Source organism: Peromyscus eremicus, chromosome 1, assembly GCF_949786415.1.
Source record: "Peromyscus eremicus chromosome 1, PerEre_H2_v1, whole genome shotgun sequence".
Lineage (NCBI taxonomy): Eukaryota > Metazoa > Chordata > Mammalia > Rodentia > Cricetidae > Peromyscus > Peromyscus eremicus.
Window position 1 is genome coordinate 179,265,447 of NC_081416.1, and position 14,849 is coordinate 179,280,295.

The following is a 14,849-nucleotide window of genomic DNA, read 5'->3' on the forward strand; positions in this document are numbered from 1 at the left end:
GTTTTCTTGGTGTCCTCCATCCCTTCTGGCTCTTACACTCTTTCCTCCTCCTCTTCCACAAGGTTCCCTGAGCCTTGAGGGGAGGGATTTGATAGAGACATTCTACTTAGGACTGAGTGTTCCAAGGTGTCTCTCTGTGTGTATGTTGTCTGGCTGTGGGTCTCCGTAATTGTTCCCATCTACTGCAGAGGAAGCTTCTCTGATGTTGGCTGAGCAAAGCACTGATCTATGAGTGTAGCAGAATGCCATCACTTTATTATTTTATTTTATGTGCATTGATGCTTTACTATGGGTGTCAGGTCCCCTGGAACTAGAATTACAGACGGTTATGAGCTGCCATGTGGGTGTTGGGAACTGAACCCAGGTCCTTTGGAAGAGCAGTCAGTGCTCTTAACCACTGAGCCATCTTTCCACCCCCCACCCTTTAGGAGTCACTTTAATGATACCTTTTTTTTTTAATAAGCATATTTGTCTTTACCCTAGGTCCCTGGGCTATCTAGTCTCAGGTTCTTGGTCACGCAAACAGTGTTGGGTAGGGGTTCCATCTCATGGGGTGGGCCTTTAAGTCAGATCAGTTATTGGTTGGGTACCCCCACAAGTTTTGCACCACCATTGCCCTAGCATATTTTACAGGCTGGACACCATTGGAGATCAAAGCGTTTGTGTCTGGCTCGTTTACATTTCTCCTACATAGTGTGCAGAGTTCTTCCTGTCCTGGAGACATTTGAACACAGCAGTAAAAGCTCTGTGTACATGTCAGCTTGACTTCTCCATGCTCAATCAGTTGTGTAGATATTGTCCTCAGGCCAACAAAAAATGAACTCAATGGCCTCTTTAGAGGTTCCTTGTCTCATAATATTTCAGGGCTTTTCCTTTTTTAAAAAATTTTATCTTGCAGGGCGGTGGTGGCGCACGCCTTTAATCCCAGCACTCGGGAGGCAGGTGGCTTTCTGTGAGTTCGAGGCCAGGCTGGGCTACAGAGTGAGTTCCAGGAAAGGCACAAAGCTACACAGAGAAACCCTGTCTCAAAAAAAAATTATTCCCCCCCCAAAAAAAACAAAAACACCAAACAAAATTGTAGCTAGAGTTTTCCTGCCTGGCCCACAGTCAGGACAAATCTCTCTCACCTGCCAGACCCACAGCTGCTCAGACCCGACCAAGTAAACACAGAGACTTATATTGCTTACAAACTGTATGGCCGTGGCAGGCTTCTTGCTAACTGTTCTTACAGCTTAAATTAATCCATTTCTATTAATCTATACCTTGCCACATGGCTCGTGGCTTACCGGGATCTTCACATGCGGCTTGTCATGGCGGTGGCTGGCAGTGTCTCTCTCTCAGCCTTCCACTTCCCAGAATTCTTCTCCTTGTCCCGCCTATACTTCCTGCCTAGCCAATGGCCAATCAGTGACTTATTAACTGACCAATCAGCAACACACTTGACATACAGACCATCCCACAGCATCTATATTTTTTCTTCTCTCTTTTTATCCCATAGGTACTTTGTGAATATATTATGGATTCTACTTTAGTTTTTTTTATAGGATTCCTGACTGTGCAAATGAGTGGATCTCTGTTTCTTGTGCCTTCTCTTGGGACCTTCTCTTTCTGTTTGTTTGGCCCAATTCTGATGTGTTAGTTTTTGTTTTATCTTATTATATTTTATTATTATCCCTTAGAAGCCTGTTGGCTTTTTAATGAGAGACAGAAAGTGGGCATATCCAGGGAGGGGAGATGGGAAGGAACTGGTAAAAACAGAGGGAGGGGAAACTGTAATCAGGATACACTACATGAGAAAAAAAATCTATTTTCAATAAAAGGGGGAAAAGAAAAGTCAGACCTAGATTACATTTCCTGTGAACATTTAGAACCATCAAAATAATCACACGAGGATGGAGGGGTGGCTCAGCGGTTAAGAGCACTGGCTGCTCTTCCAGAGGACCTGGGTTCAAGTCCCAGCACCCACATGGAGGCTCACAACTGTCTGTAGTTCCAGCTCCAGGGAACCCAACACCCTCACTCACAGACATCCATGTAGGCAAAGCACCAAGGCACATAAAAATAAATTTTTAAGGATCACGTAACTTTACAACCAGCTAACATCATTTACCAGGCGTGTTTAAATGGTTGCATTCTGGGCCACCAAGATGGCTCAGTGGTTAAAAGAGCTTGCCACCAAGCCTGCTGACCTGGATTTGGCCCCACAGGGTGGAAAGAGATCCACACTGTTAGATCAGGATTGATGGAGGCGATGGGGACATGTCCAGAAGCAGAATTGTTCTTTTAATCGGGACAAGACAGCCCACAAGTGTCATCAGTGAAGTCAAGATTCCTATCCAGAGCTTCTCAGCCCACCTGAGGTTTTAGGTCATTAATCCTCCACACACAGTGCAGAGGTTTCCTCACATGCGCGCGCACACACACACACACACACATCCAATACATGAGTGTTATATTTTTTTTCTTTGACACGGGGAAACTACTTCTACCAATTACACCTAGGGCAATAATTCTCAAACACATTGGTTTGTCTCAAAATTACTGTGAATGTTCAACAATTCCTTATTTGATTTATATCTATGTTTACGTTCCATATTATGAACAGAAACAGAGAAATTTTCATACTTAAAAATTACAAACCTATTATATAGTAGCACAATATGCTTTGAATAGACAACAATTAACTTCTCAAAAACAATACTTAATAATAAATGTGGCGTTTATTCATCTTGAAAATCCCACTGATACCTTCCGAAGTTAAGGGCAGTTGAATTCTCATACCTACTTTTAGTATTTGTTCATTTTGGGAGGAATGTTGCACATGTCATTCCTGCCCACGGAGGTCAGAGGGCAACTCCCAGAAGTCAGTTCTCTCCCTCCACCGTGTGGGTTCCTCGACTCAAACTTAGGTCTACAGGCTTGGTTGTAATCACCCATGCCCCACCGCCCAGCCATTTCATCGTTCTGTCTCATATCTACTTCCTAAATTAAACACATGCATTATTACATCATGTGGAAAGCTGAATAGGAAATGACCCCCACCAAAAAAAAGAAAAAAGAAAAGAAAAAAAAGTGTTGGAATGTGTTGGTTTCTGAAAAGGTCTTGATTTCTCCCAGGGATCCATGAGCTAAGCCTTGCGAATTACTGGCCTAACTTATGCAAATAATAGGCATGAAATTGTCAACCTAAGCCAAGTGAATATACAAATGAGAGGCTGTTGATTAAACCAAGGGACGTGCACACCGCTATCCTTAATCTGTGCAGCTGCGAGGGCCTGAGGCGCATCCCCTCCCCCACCCACCTCCTGGCTCACTCTCCTTCTCGGTGATTCAACTCCCGGATACTGAGCGAGCGTTGCCTGGTAACCAGACCAGTTCCTCCATCCCCTCCTCTACAGTGGATACTGCACCCCCACTCCTGTTACACTCCACCCCCCCCAGGGATCTAGATCCTCTAAAGGAGAAGCTACAAGACAGTCAGTGTGCAGGAGAACGTGACGCTGTGATCCCAAGGCTTGAGAGATGCGCCAGTGCAGCGTTTCATAATGTACATTAATGAAGAAAAACAATGGAAATAAATTACCTTCTCCTGTTCAAAAGAAAAAGTTCTGTCACATAGACATACACACCTGTGACCCAGATAGCAGCCGGCAAGATGGCTCAGCAGGGAAAAGGGTTTGCTGCCAGGCTTAAACAGCCTGACTTCTATTCCCACATGACGGAAGGAGAAAACTGACACCCATAAATTGTCCTCTGACCTCCACACACATGTGCTGCCCGCCCCACCCCCTCCCCCCCACACAAATAAATAAATAAAACAAAGATAGAATGGCATGCTCTCAGGATATGGATCCACTGAAACCTCGTGCACTGTGGGTGGGAAGGCGACGTGTTAACATTCACTGTGGGAAAACAGTGCCGGTCCCTTCAAAATTATTCTAAAATATTTAAAAATCATTAGAGTGATAAATATTAACCGCTGTGTATTTTAAATATGCTTCAAAAATAAGTTTCAGCACTGTGCTCAAGCTTTTCATCTAAAAAAAAAAAAAATTAAGCATCTCCAGGTACTGTTTACGTTGTATTTATTTTTCCAGTTAGTGCCCGCTTCCTTGTCCCTTACTAAACACTGCCATCTAGTGGGGGGAGGGGCACTTGACAATCGCCGGCCCGAAGAGACATTTAAATCGGACTGTTTCAAGGTTCTTGAAGAAGACAAGATTGACTAGGGTTTTCCCCACTTCTTCCTCCCAGCAATCGGAGCAGAGATTTGTGCTGCTTTTAACCGTGAACTCACAGCAGCTCTGGTTACCAGCGTTCAACCCGCACAGGACCAAGCCAGTTAAAAATTCCAGCGTGACGCTTTAATCTCAGCACTCAGGGGGCAGAGGCAGAAGCAGGTGGGTTTATGTGGGTTTGAGACCACTCTGGTCTACATATGGAGTTCCAAGCCAGCTAGAGCTGTATAGTGATACCCTGTCTCAAAACAAATAAACCAACAACAACAAAAAAAAAAAAATCAAGGATGGATGGGGAGGGGCTTTTGAATTCCCACCCCTAGCTGAGGTGCTAAAAGCGGTTGGTGGCTACTGGCAGGGAGGGAAGAGACATTTTTCTTTGGGAGGGGAGGCCATTGGTAGGTTTCCCATGCCTCAGTGGATGACCACACACATACACCGCAAATATGGACAGAGCTAATAGTATCTAATAGGGGGATGCGGTATTATGTTTTATTTTTTTCGAGACAGGGTTTCTCTGTGTAGCCTTGGCTGCCCTGGAACTCTGTAGTCCAGACTGGCCTCAAACTCACAGAGTGCTCCACCACCACCCCACTTAATAGGTTACTTTTTAAAATAAATTTTCCAGGGGACCCAAGTTGAATTCCCAGCACCCCTGTGGGGCGGCTCACAACCATCTGTAACTCCAGTTCCAGTGGATCTGATGCCCTCTTCTGGACTCTGCAGACACCACTTGCATGTAGACAGACAAAACACTCATAAAGTAAAAATACACGTTTTCAAATAAACAAAAAAATAACAGTAAAACCAATGTTTCCCTGTGTCCAATGAACTGTTCTAGTAAATTCTCACACTTGAGCAGAGGCACATCATGGGAAACATCATTATCTTTCCCACAACTTTGTGGTTGTCTGGAATGTGCCAGAAGAGGCTGAAGAACTTGTAGTTCGTGTGGGGAGGGGATCACCATGTGTCAGGGATGTTGGCAGTTCGGGAATTTGCTTCTCTTCACCTCTGAGGTTGTCTATGACCCCCTCCGGGCTGCTGTGTGCTAAAGGTTTCTCCAGCTGACTCCATCTCAAGCAATATCCAGTCAGTCCACAGAGAAGGGCCACACAGCTTGGGTCACCAAGCACAAACTGACGGTGCTGGGACCCCATGGCGGCTGTCACTACCCATTCTGAAAGCCCAGTGGGCTGACTTGGACCTGAAGACACCCTGTGGTGCTTGCTTCATGAGCTGGGACACTGGCGAAGTCCCCAATGATAGACACACAAGACTACAGGAGGGAGAGGACTGTCAATCTCAGGAGCAGGCATAGGTGTGAGATCAATGAAGAGGAAAAATCCTATTGACACTTTGGGTCCCTAGATAGAGCCAAATCTGAAGCCAACTGCACCTCAAGTTTTAGTGTTTGAATCCGTAATAAATATGTTCTCTTAACATATTTATTAATATGCTAATAAGTTCAACATATTAATATATAACATATCGATATGGGTATATTAATTATAAATTCTATTAATAATGTATTATTAATTATATATTATATAATATAATGATATAGTACATGCTATCTATTAATTTTATAATATATAATCACTAATGTTTTGTTATATGCTAATATAATTAATATAAATAACTATATTAATAGCACATTAATTACATGTATGTTTATATGATATATTGTACATTTATTCTATAATATAATCAATATATTATTATATATTAATATAAATGATTATATTATTATAAAAATATATTAATATATAACATATAACAAAAAGACACACATTTGAATTGAGTGTCTCTTGTTTACAGCTAATAAAATCCCAACTATGTAACAGCAGATGCCTATGTTCTTTTAAGGGTTTGTTGCTTGTTGGATACAGTAACCCTAATCTCTCGGATAAAGGGAAGAGATCATCTCATATTTACTATATTCTCTCTATATATATTTCTATGATTTCTATAGCAAACCTGAGAGGCCATTGAAAATGTTTTTAAATGGTGCTGGGGAGATGACTCAGTGGTTAAGACCACTTGCTGATCTTGCAGAGGACCCAGGTTCAGTTTCCAGGATCTGCATTGTGCCTCTGTTACTTCAGCTCCAGTGTATCCAGCACCCTCTTCTGGCCTGTGTGGGTACTGCATACCACAAATACAGACAGGCAGATGTGCACCTGTGCATATGCACACACACACACACACACACACACACACACACACACACACACACATACACACACACACACACAAATAAAAATATAAAAATATTTTTTTAAAAAGGAATAAAACTCTGGATGATGGAGAGATGGCTCAGCAGTTAATAACACTAGCTGCTCTTGCAGAAGACCTGAGTTTGGTCACAACCATCCATAACTCCAGTTCCAGGGGATCCAACAACCTCTTCCTACCTCTGTGGGCACCAGGCAAAACACTCAAACACACGAAATAATATAAGTACATCTAAAGAAATAAAAAAGAAAATCCCTTTAAAACAAAATAGTGTAGTAGATAAATTCTATGCCCACACCCACAGAGGATTTTAAAAAGACACCCATACCAATTTATATTTGAGAGGGAGACTTTCAAATTATCAAATTGACTAAAAGCAATCATTTTCAATATAATAGAAGAGTCAGAATCAGGTTTTAACTGGCATTTATTGAGTGATTATTATATGCCTTATGTGCCTGGTGTTTTACATATGTCATTTAATCAGCAAATTATAATAGTTCTGGATTTGTTTGTATTGAATTACACAGCTAGTGAGGACATAAGGCAAATATTATAAAAATATACTGGTAAATCAAATTAACAGATGCACAGTCCAAAGTCACATAACAGGTGAAGCTAAGGAATATCATCGATGAGTCGGAGTTGACAGACATACATGGGTCTCTATTCTACAAAGAGCAGATATTCATCTTAACTACACACAAGATATTTACAAATATTAGTCGTGAACTTGGCTCTAGTTGCTTTCCAAGTGTTTTGGAAGCAAATATATTACAGGTTATATTAGCAGAATATAAAAGTTACACAACTCTTTTACCTTTGCGTTGGGGGAGATGGATGGGTCTCTATTCTACAAAGAGCAGATATTCATCTTAACTACACACAAAATATTTACAAATATTAGGCATGAACTTGGCTCTAGTTGCTTTCCAAGTGTTTTGGAAGCAAATATATTACAGGTTACATTAGCAGAATATAAAAGTTACACAACTCTTTTACCTTTGCGTTGGGGGAGATGGATGGGTCTCTATTCTACAAAGAGCAGATATTCATCTTAACTACACACAAAATATTTACAAATATTAGGCGTGAATTCAGCTCTAGTTGCTTTCCAAGTGTTTTGGAAGCAAATATATTACAGGTTACATTAGCAGAATATAAAAGTTACACAACTCTTTTACCTTTGCGTTGGGGGAGATGGATGGGTCTCTATTCTACAAAGAGCAGATATTCATCTTAACTACACACAAACTATTTACAAATATTAGGCGTGAATTCAGCTCTAGTTGCTTTCCAAGTGTTTTGGAAGCAAATATATTACAGGTTACATTAGCAGAATATAAAAGTTACACAACTCTTTTACCTTTTGCATTGGGGGAGATGGATGGGTTTCTATTCTACAAAGAGCAGATATTCATCTTAACTATGCACAAAATATTTACAAATAATTAGGCATGACCTCGGCTCTAGTTGCTTTCCAAGTGTTTTGGAAGCAAATATATTACAGGTTACATTAGCAGAATATAAAAGTTACACAACTCTTTTTCCTTTTGTGTTAGGGGAGATGGATGGGTGTGGGTGGGTGTGAATGGGTGGGTTGGTTGCACACATTTGGGCACATAAGTGCTCACCCATGAATGTGCTTGTGGAAATTAGGACAGGACATGGTTTGTCTTCCTCCTTTGCTTAACACCTTATTGCCTTGAGACAGGGTCTCTCACTGAACTAGAAGCTTGCCTTTTTGGCTAAACTGGCTGGCCAGTGAGTTCTGAGCACTGTCTCTACCAAATGCCACTTCCCAATGCTAAAAACTACAGCCCAGACAGCCATGCACTTTGTGGATCCTGAGGATTCAAACTCAGGTCCTTATGTTGGCAGAGCAAGAACTCTCGCCCACTGAGCCATGTCCCCAGCCCCTCCACCACCACAAAAGGGTTGTTAAACAACAAACAAACTAAACCACTGAACTTCCAAGCCTTTAGTAGGACTGCTACACAGAACGTCACAATAAGCAAGGATGTTGATTACATAATGTCAAGATGTGGCCAAGGTAATATCCAGAAGGATAGTTCTACTATTAAATATGTCACTATTGCAAGTATAGAGAGAATTTAAATTAAGTGTTCAGCCTTAAATGTGAACACAAGAAATAAAAGTGGTCAAAACTAAGCACAATTAAATCTTATAATTTAATACATTAAAAAGTAAATGACAAATAAAAGAAACAATGGCTATAAATAAAGCCAAACACTACATCTTTGGAAAAACCAGAACCAGTAAGAACCAGATAAGTGTTTGGTAAAGCCAAATAACAAGTAGGCCACAGAGACAAGTTGAAAGGAGAACAGTGATAGGAAAAAAATGCAGAGAATCTTTCTGTTTAATTATAAAAATAGTGTTCCTACTTAAGCTTATAATCTCAAAAGGTCTACAGAATGAAGAACTCTCTAGAGGATAAAAGACTATTATAGATCATCAAAATGAATCCAAGAAGTAAAAAAACTATTCACAAACTACCGATATAGAATTATCATAGTAAAGACTAATAAATGAGTTACATAACTCAAACCTCTATCCAAACATTGCCTGAGATTTCCCCCTCACAAATCTCAGAGCTGACTACTGGTGAATTCTTTAAAAAGATTTTTTTTTTTAAGATTTATTTTTTTAAGTATATGTACTTGAAGAAGAATATGAGTGGGTATATACATATGAGTGTAGTGCCACCAGAGGCCAGAAGAGGGAGTCTAATCCCCTGGAGCTGGAGTTACAGGCAGTTGTGAGCTGCTCCATGTGTGTGACTGGAAACAAATTGCAAGAGTGATATGCACTCTACAGCATTGAGCCATTACTCCAGCCACAGTAAATTCTTTCAAACTGCCAAAGATCTGATATTTCTCAAGCTACAGAATTATTCAAAAGCACTAAAAAGTGTAAAAAAAATTACTCACATCTCTCAATGATGCAAGCTTAAGCCATGAGACCAAAACCTCACAAAAATAGCACCAAATGAACACGTGAAGAAGAGGCAAGAGTCCTTACATAAAATAGCAAGAAAAAGAAGGCAGTATATGGAAAAGACTATACATACTGAAGATGCTATGATGTTGAGACTGGAAAGATGCTCAGAAGTTAGGAGCACTGGCTACTCTTCCAAAGTACCCAGGTTCAATTCCCAGCACCCACATGGTAGCTCAGAACCATCTGTAACTCCAGTTTTAAGGGATCCAACACCCTCTTCTGGCCTCCACAGGCCCCAGGCACATACTCAATATATAGACACACACATGCAAGCAAAATGTTAAATTGTAATATAATATTTTTTTAAAGACAGAAGATGATTCATCATTGACCTTAAGTTGCACATTTTTCACCTTCTCTGAAGAAGTGTCTTCCAATTCATAATGTCTTATAATCAATTCACATTTTTCTTTCTCAGCAGTAAACAAAATTTCTCAGTAGTATACAAAATAATATGTGTTTTTTACAATCAATGATGTATTCATTGAAATGAATCTTGGTCATGACAAAAACCTCATACTAAAAGGGTTATTTAAAAAAAAGAAAGAAAGAAAGAAAAAACTCATGAAGCTGGAGTGACAGGTCAGCAGTTCAGGGTGCTTACTGCTCTTGCAGAGAACCAGAGTTCTGCTCCCAGCACCCATACCAGGCAGCTCACAACTGCCTACAACTCCAGCTGCAGGAGCTCAGACTCCCTCTGCTGGCATCTGTGGGAACTGCACTCACAAAGCACATATATACACACAGAGACATATACATAATTAAAAATAAATCTTTAAAATAAATTAAAGATCATACTAAACTCATCTCAATGGATGTTTGAAAGGTATTTCATAATGTTCCATACCCATTCCTGGTTTCGAGCTAGGACAGTTCCTTAAGTGACACCAGGCTTACATTTCCATACAGCAGCTACTGTGATAGTTAAATGTGGAGCATCATGGGCATCCCAGTTAAAACCAAGAATAAGAACAGCACACATACTACCAACACAATGGTTGTTTGCTGTGGAGCTCTGGACCACTCCATAAAGCCCTGAAAGAAGAAAAAAAGAAAGAAAGAAAGAAAATATCAGCACTGGACAGGAAGGAGGTTGGCAGCATTCACTGAGGGAAAATAAGATTGTAGCATTCGGATTCTACCAGTAGAGAAGTTGTTTGAGTTTAAAATTGCATGACAGAACTGATATTAGATAAATATATGGAAGCAAGGGCTCGAGAGATGGCTCAGCGGTTAAGAGCACTGGCTGCTCTTCCAGAGGTCCCAAGTTCAATTCCCAGCCACCACATGGTGGCCCACAACCATCTGCAATGAGCTCTGGTACCCTCTTCTGACTTGCAGAAATACATGCAGGCAGAACACTGTATACATAATAAATAAATCTTAAAAGCAAGCAACACACCTGTGTTTCAAAAAAAATCAGAATAAAGGGATGCAATTTTCAAAATATCACTTGTATAGAAAGCCTTAGCTTTGTGCCACAGGTGTCTGGTTCTTGACCCAACCCTTCTTTTGAATTTCCAACTGCCTATCTCACTGTGTAAACATATTCATTTCTAAATATAATAGCCACCTTGAACTTTTCTGCACATGTTTGTGTTTTGTGTGCATGCATGTTTACATGTGTAGGGGCATGTGGCTACAGACAAATGTTTCTTTCCTTAATATTTATTTTAGTCTTTTAAGCTTTCATTTTAATTTTTTTTATTGTATATGGGGGTGGACTGCCTCCATGTATGTCTGTGTTCCATGTGTCTCATGTGTCCCATGTGTATACCTGATGCCTGTGGAGGCCAGAAGAAAGAGTCTAATCCCCCAGAACTGGAGTTATGAATGGTTGTGAGCTGCCATGCTGGGAATTGAACCTGAGTCCTCTAGAAAACCAGCCAGTGCTCTTGACTGATGAGCCATCTCTCCAGCCCAAGACTTATATTAAATTACATGTATGTGTGTCTACGGTGGTCATGGGTGATGTGCATACAAATTCAGGATACACAGAGACCAGAAGAGAGCATTGGGTCCCCTAGAACTGGAGTCACAAACTGAGCTGTTTGACCTGGGTGCTGGGAACAGAACTTTGGTCCTCTGGAAGAGTAGAAAGCAGTGTTAACTACTGAGCCATCTCTCCAACCTCAGATACCTGTTTGTTACCTTAATACTCCTACTCACTTTTCTCTTCCTGGGTTACATGGTGGGTGGATGGATAGATGAGTGGGTAGATGGATGGGTGGGTGGGTGGCTGGCTGGCTGGATGGATGAATGGATGGATCGATGAGTAGGTGGATTAATAGATAAGCAGCGTGAATGAATTGGTGGGGATAGGTGGATGGATGGATGGATAGGTGGAGGGTGGGTGGATATGTTGACTATAAGTGCAGAGCTATGGCTGTTTGTGTGCATAGAGATGTACACATGTCCCATGTGGACCCTCCACTGTGTCTGACCACCACAGGAATGTGCCACATCTCCCATGAGAGAGCACTTGGAACTTCTGTGCAGAAGTCATCCCAGGCTGAGGAAGGAAATGTGACAAGTCGCTGAGATCTTCAGGGTAACATTTGTGCTAACGGAAATAATTCCTCCACATACCTGGGAGTCCTCTGACTCATCGTCTTCGTCTACTGAACTCCAGTCCTGAGACAGCCCAGTGTCTTGAGAAGACACATCTGTGAAGACAAAGAAACAGGAGAGAAGAGCTGCTAGTGAGCAACCAGGACACTTCAGCGAGGCTCCGCTTGCTTTCTCCATGGCATCCTATCCCTTGTCTACTAATGACCTAGCACAAATAAACACACACACATACAGATATACATGTACACACACACATACACACACAAACACACAGATACATATATATACATACAAACACACATACACACATATACACATATATGTATATGTATAAACACACATATACAAACATACACAGATGTGCACGTGTATACACACACAGATATACATGTGTACACACACACACACACACACACACACACACACACACAGTTCATGCGGGGCTGATAACATGTCAGGCCTAAATTCAGACCCTGCAGCTGACTACATGATTTAAACTCCTCCGTTCACCTGTCCGGAAGGTAAAAGCTCCCTGGCCAGCTTCCAGCCAAGATCGGAATGAGGGAGCAGAGAGAAAGAATTACTCCAGGAGTCTCTCTACCTTCCATGAGAGAAGCTTCCAGGGAAGAATTTCCCATACAGTTGCAACCTATGCATCCTTCTCAATCCTAAGCAGAATGAAGCTGGCAGAGACTCTAGTTTTATTTATTCCCAGATTGGCCTGGAAATCTTCTCTATCGAATCCAGGTTAGCCTCAGACTCATGAGCAATTCTCCTGCCTCAGCCTCCCAAGTACTGAATTCCAAGAGTCAGCTACCATGCAAAGCTTGAAGTCTCCTTTTTTCTTTTAACATTTTGATGGGAGAGTGGAGGCGGCACACACCGTAGCACACATGTGGAGGTCAGAGGACAGTGGTAGTGAGTTCTCGCCTTCTACCGTGTGGGTCCCTGAGATCAAACTCAAGTCATCAGCCCTGGCAGCAAGCATCCTTCTGCACTGATCCATCATGCTGGCCCAGGGGTCTCTCTTAACTGACCTCTTTCCTTTCACTCTTGATTTCCTAAACCTACCATTCATTCTGGAAAACAGCTTTAAAAAAAAAAAAAAGGCAGGTTTAATGCCCTCAGCACTTCTGACATTTGAGCTGCATAATTATTAGAGGGGAGGGCCTGAATTGTTCATTGTGGGTTTTTAACAACACATTCTGACCTCTTCCCATCCATGCTCTTGTTAGTAACCTTAATCACGGGTTCCCTTATCTGAGGTGAGGGGTGTGTGTGGGTGTGTGTGTGTGTGATGTCTCCCTATGAAAAGTTTCACACAGCAACCCCTCCCTCACCGATCCTGGCCTTAACCAGGCCATATTTTTGACCAATAACCTAGGATCAAGATGCTAGCAAAGGCTTTCAAAGTGCCTAGGAGGGCTGGAGAGATGCTCACTGGTTAGGAGGGCTGGAGAGATGCCCAGTGGTTGAAAGTATATGCTGTGCTTGCTCTTTAGGACATGTGCTCAGTCCCCAGAAACTACATCTGACAGCTCACAATTACCTGCAACTCTAAAGGATCCTGTGCCGCCTTCTGACCTCTGTGGGTGCCTGCACACACTTGCACATAGACACACACACACACACACACACACACACACTTTTTAAAACTTTAAGTGCTTAGGCATCCCAGCATTCCCTGTTCTTCACCACCCTCCAAGGACCCATGAAAATAAACCTCTTGGAGACACGGCTCAACACAGTCGAGTTAGTCAGTCCAACCAGTGTGTGAGTCGGCCAGCTCCCTATGACCTCACAGGCAGAAACAGGTAACAGGAGACATGTCCCCTGAGGTCACATCAAATGGCTGACTTACAGAATTACGAACCCATGCATGCTTGTTGCATTAAGCAACTAAATGATGGGGTGACTTGTTACGCAGCAAAAGCTGTCCAATTCAGGATTCCACACGTTGTGTCCGTGGCCTCAGTGAGCGACAGAACGGATATTCAGCTTCTCCCTACATTCTGTCAAGGGCATCTCCCTTGCCCACCTCCCACAGGACCCCTCACCTTTCTCATCGCTGTCGCAGCTCGAGGCCCCGACATCCACAGCCTCCCAGTCCTTGGGGAAGGTGGGTTGGCATGGCTTCTCCCAGGCCCTGCCGTCCCGAGGTAGCAGTCCCTGTGCCTGCTCAGGCCCAAGGCCCTGCATCTCCTCGGGAGGAGGCGGGGCTTCCAAGGCAGGCTTTGACTTCTCCGTTTCAGCGTCCTAGGGTGTTCCTCAGGCACAGGATTCAAAAACCTAAGGACGGACAGACACATTGTCATCTAGTGGATCGTGCTAGGCGTGGTGCCGATTGCTAGAACGATGGCAGGGTGCCGGAGAGATGGTTCGGCAGTTAAAAATGAAGGGTTTACTTTGGCTCATGACCTATCATAGGAGGGGGCACCGCTGCAGGAGAATGAGGTGGCTGGTGACATTGCACGCCCAGTCAGAAAACAGAGAATGACGGAGGCCAGTGTTCAACTCCCTTTCTCCTTTTTATTCAGTCCCGTACCCCACTCCATGGACTGCAGGTGCCTATATTCAGGGTAGGTTTTTTCCTAATTAGTTAAGTCTATTTGGAAACATCCTTTTAGACATGCCCACAGGGTTTCCATGGTGATTCTAAATTGCCATCGTAGATGGTAATTTAGCTGACAAGATTAACCACCAGAGATGCTGTGGAACAAAAATATTTATTGTACTTAGTCTAACATCCAAAGGGGTACTGGCAAAGATTTTAGACCA

At 42.3% G+C, this 14,849-nt stretch overlaps 1 protein-coding gene across 1 annotated transcript; it reads right to left on the minus strand.

Annotated features, from left to right (window-relative positions):
* Positions 1 to 9,739: 9,739 nt before the first annotated feature.
* On the minus strand, positions 9,740 to 14,511 carry Smim17 (small integral membrane protein 17). Its single transcript, XM_059253616.1, has 3 exons — positions 14,129 to 14,511; positions 12,090 to 12,166; positions 9,740 to 10,535 (listed from the first exon to the last, which is right to left on the minus strand). The coding sequence occupies exons 1-3, from the start codon at positions 14,268 to 14,270 to the stop codon at positions 10,425 to 10,427; spliced, it is 330 nt and encodes a 109-aa protein (XP_059109599.1). The 5' UTR covers positions 14,271 to 14,511; the 3' UTR covers positions 9,740 to 10,424.
* Positions 14,512 to 14,849: the final 338 nt, after the last annotated feature.

Excerpts from the sequence above, each read along its gene's own strand:
- Smim17 (XM_059253616.1), bottom strand. The coding sequence starts at position 14,270 with ATGCAGGGCCTTGGGCCTGAGCAGGCACAGGGACTGCTACCTCGGGAC. Across the intron at positions 12,167-14,128 it reads CTGCGACAGCGATGAGAAAG|ATGTGTCTTCTCAAGACACT; the intron begins GTGAGGGGTCCT and ends TTGTCTTCACAG. Across the intron at positions 10,536-12,089 it reads ATGAGTCAGAGGACTCCCAG|GGCTTTATGGAGTGGTCCAG; the intron begins GTATGTGGAGGA and ends TTCTTCTTTCAG.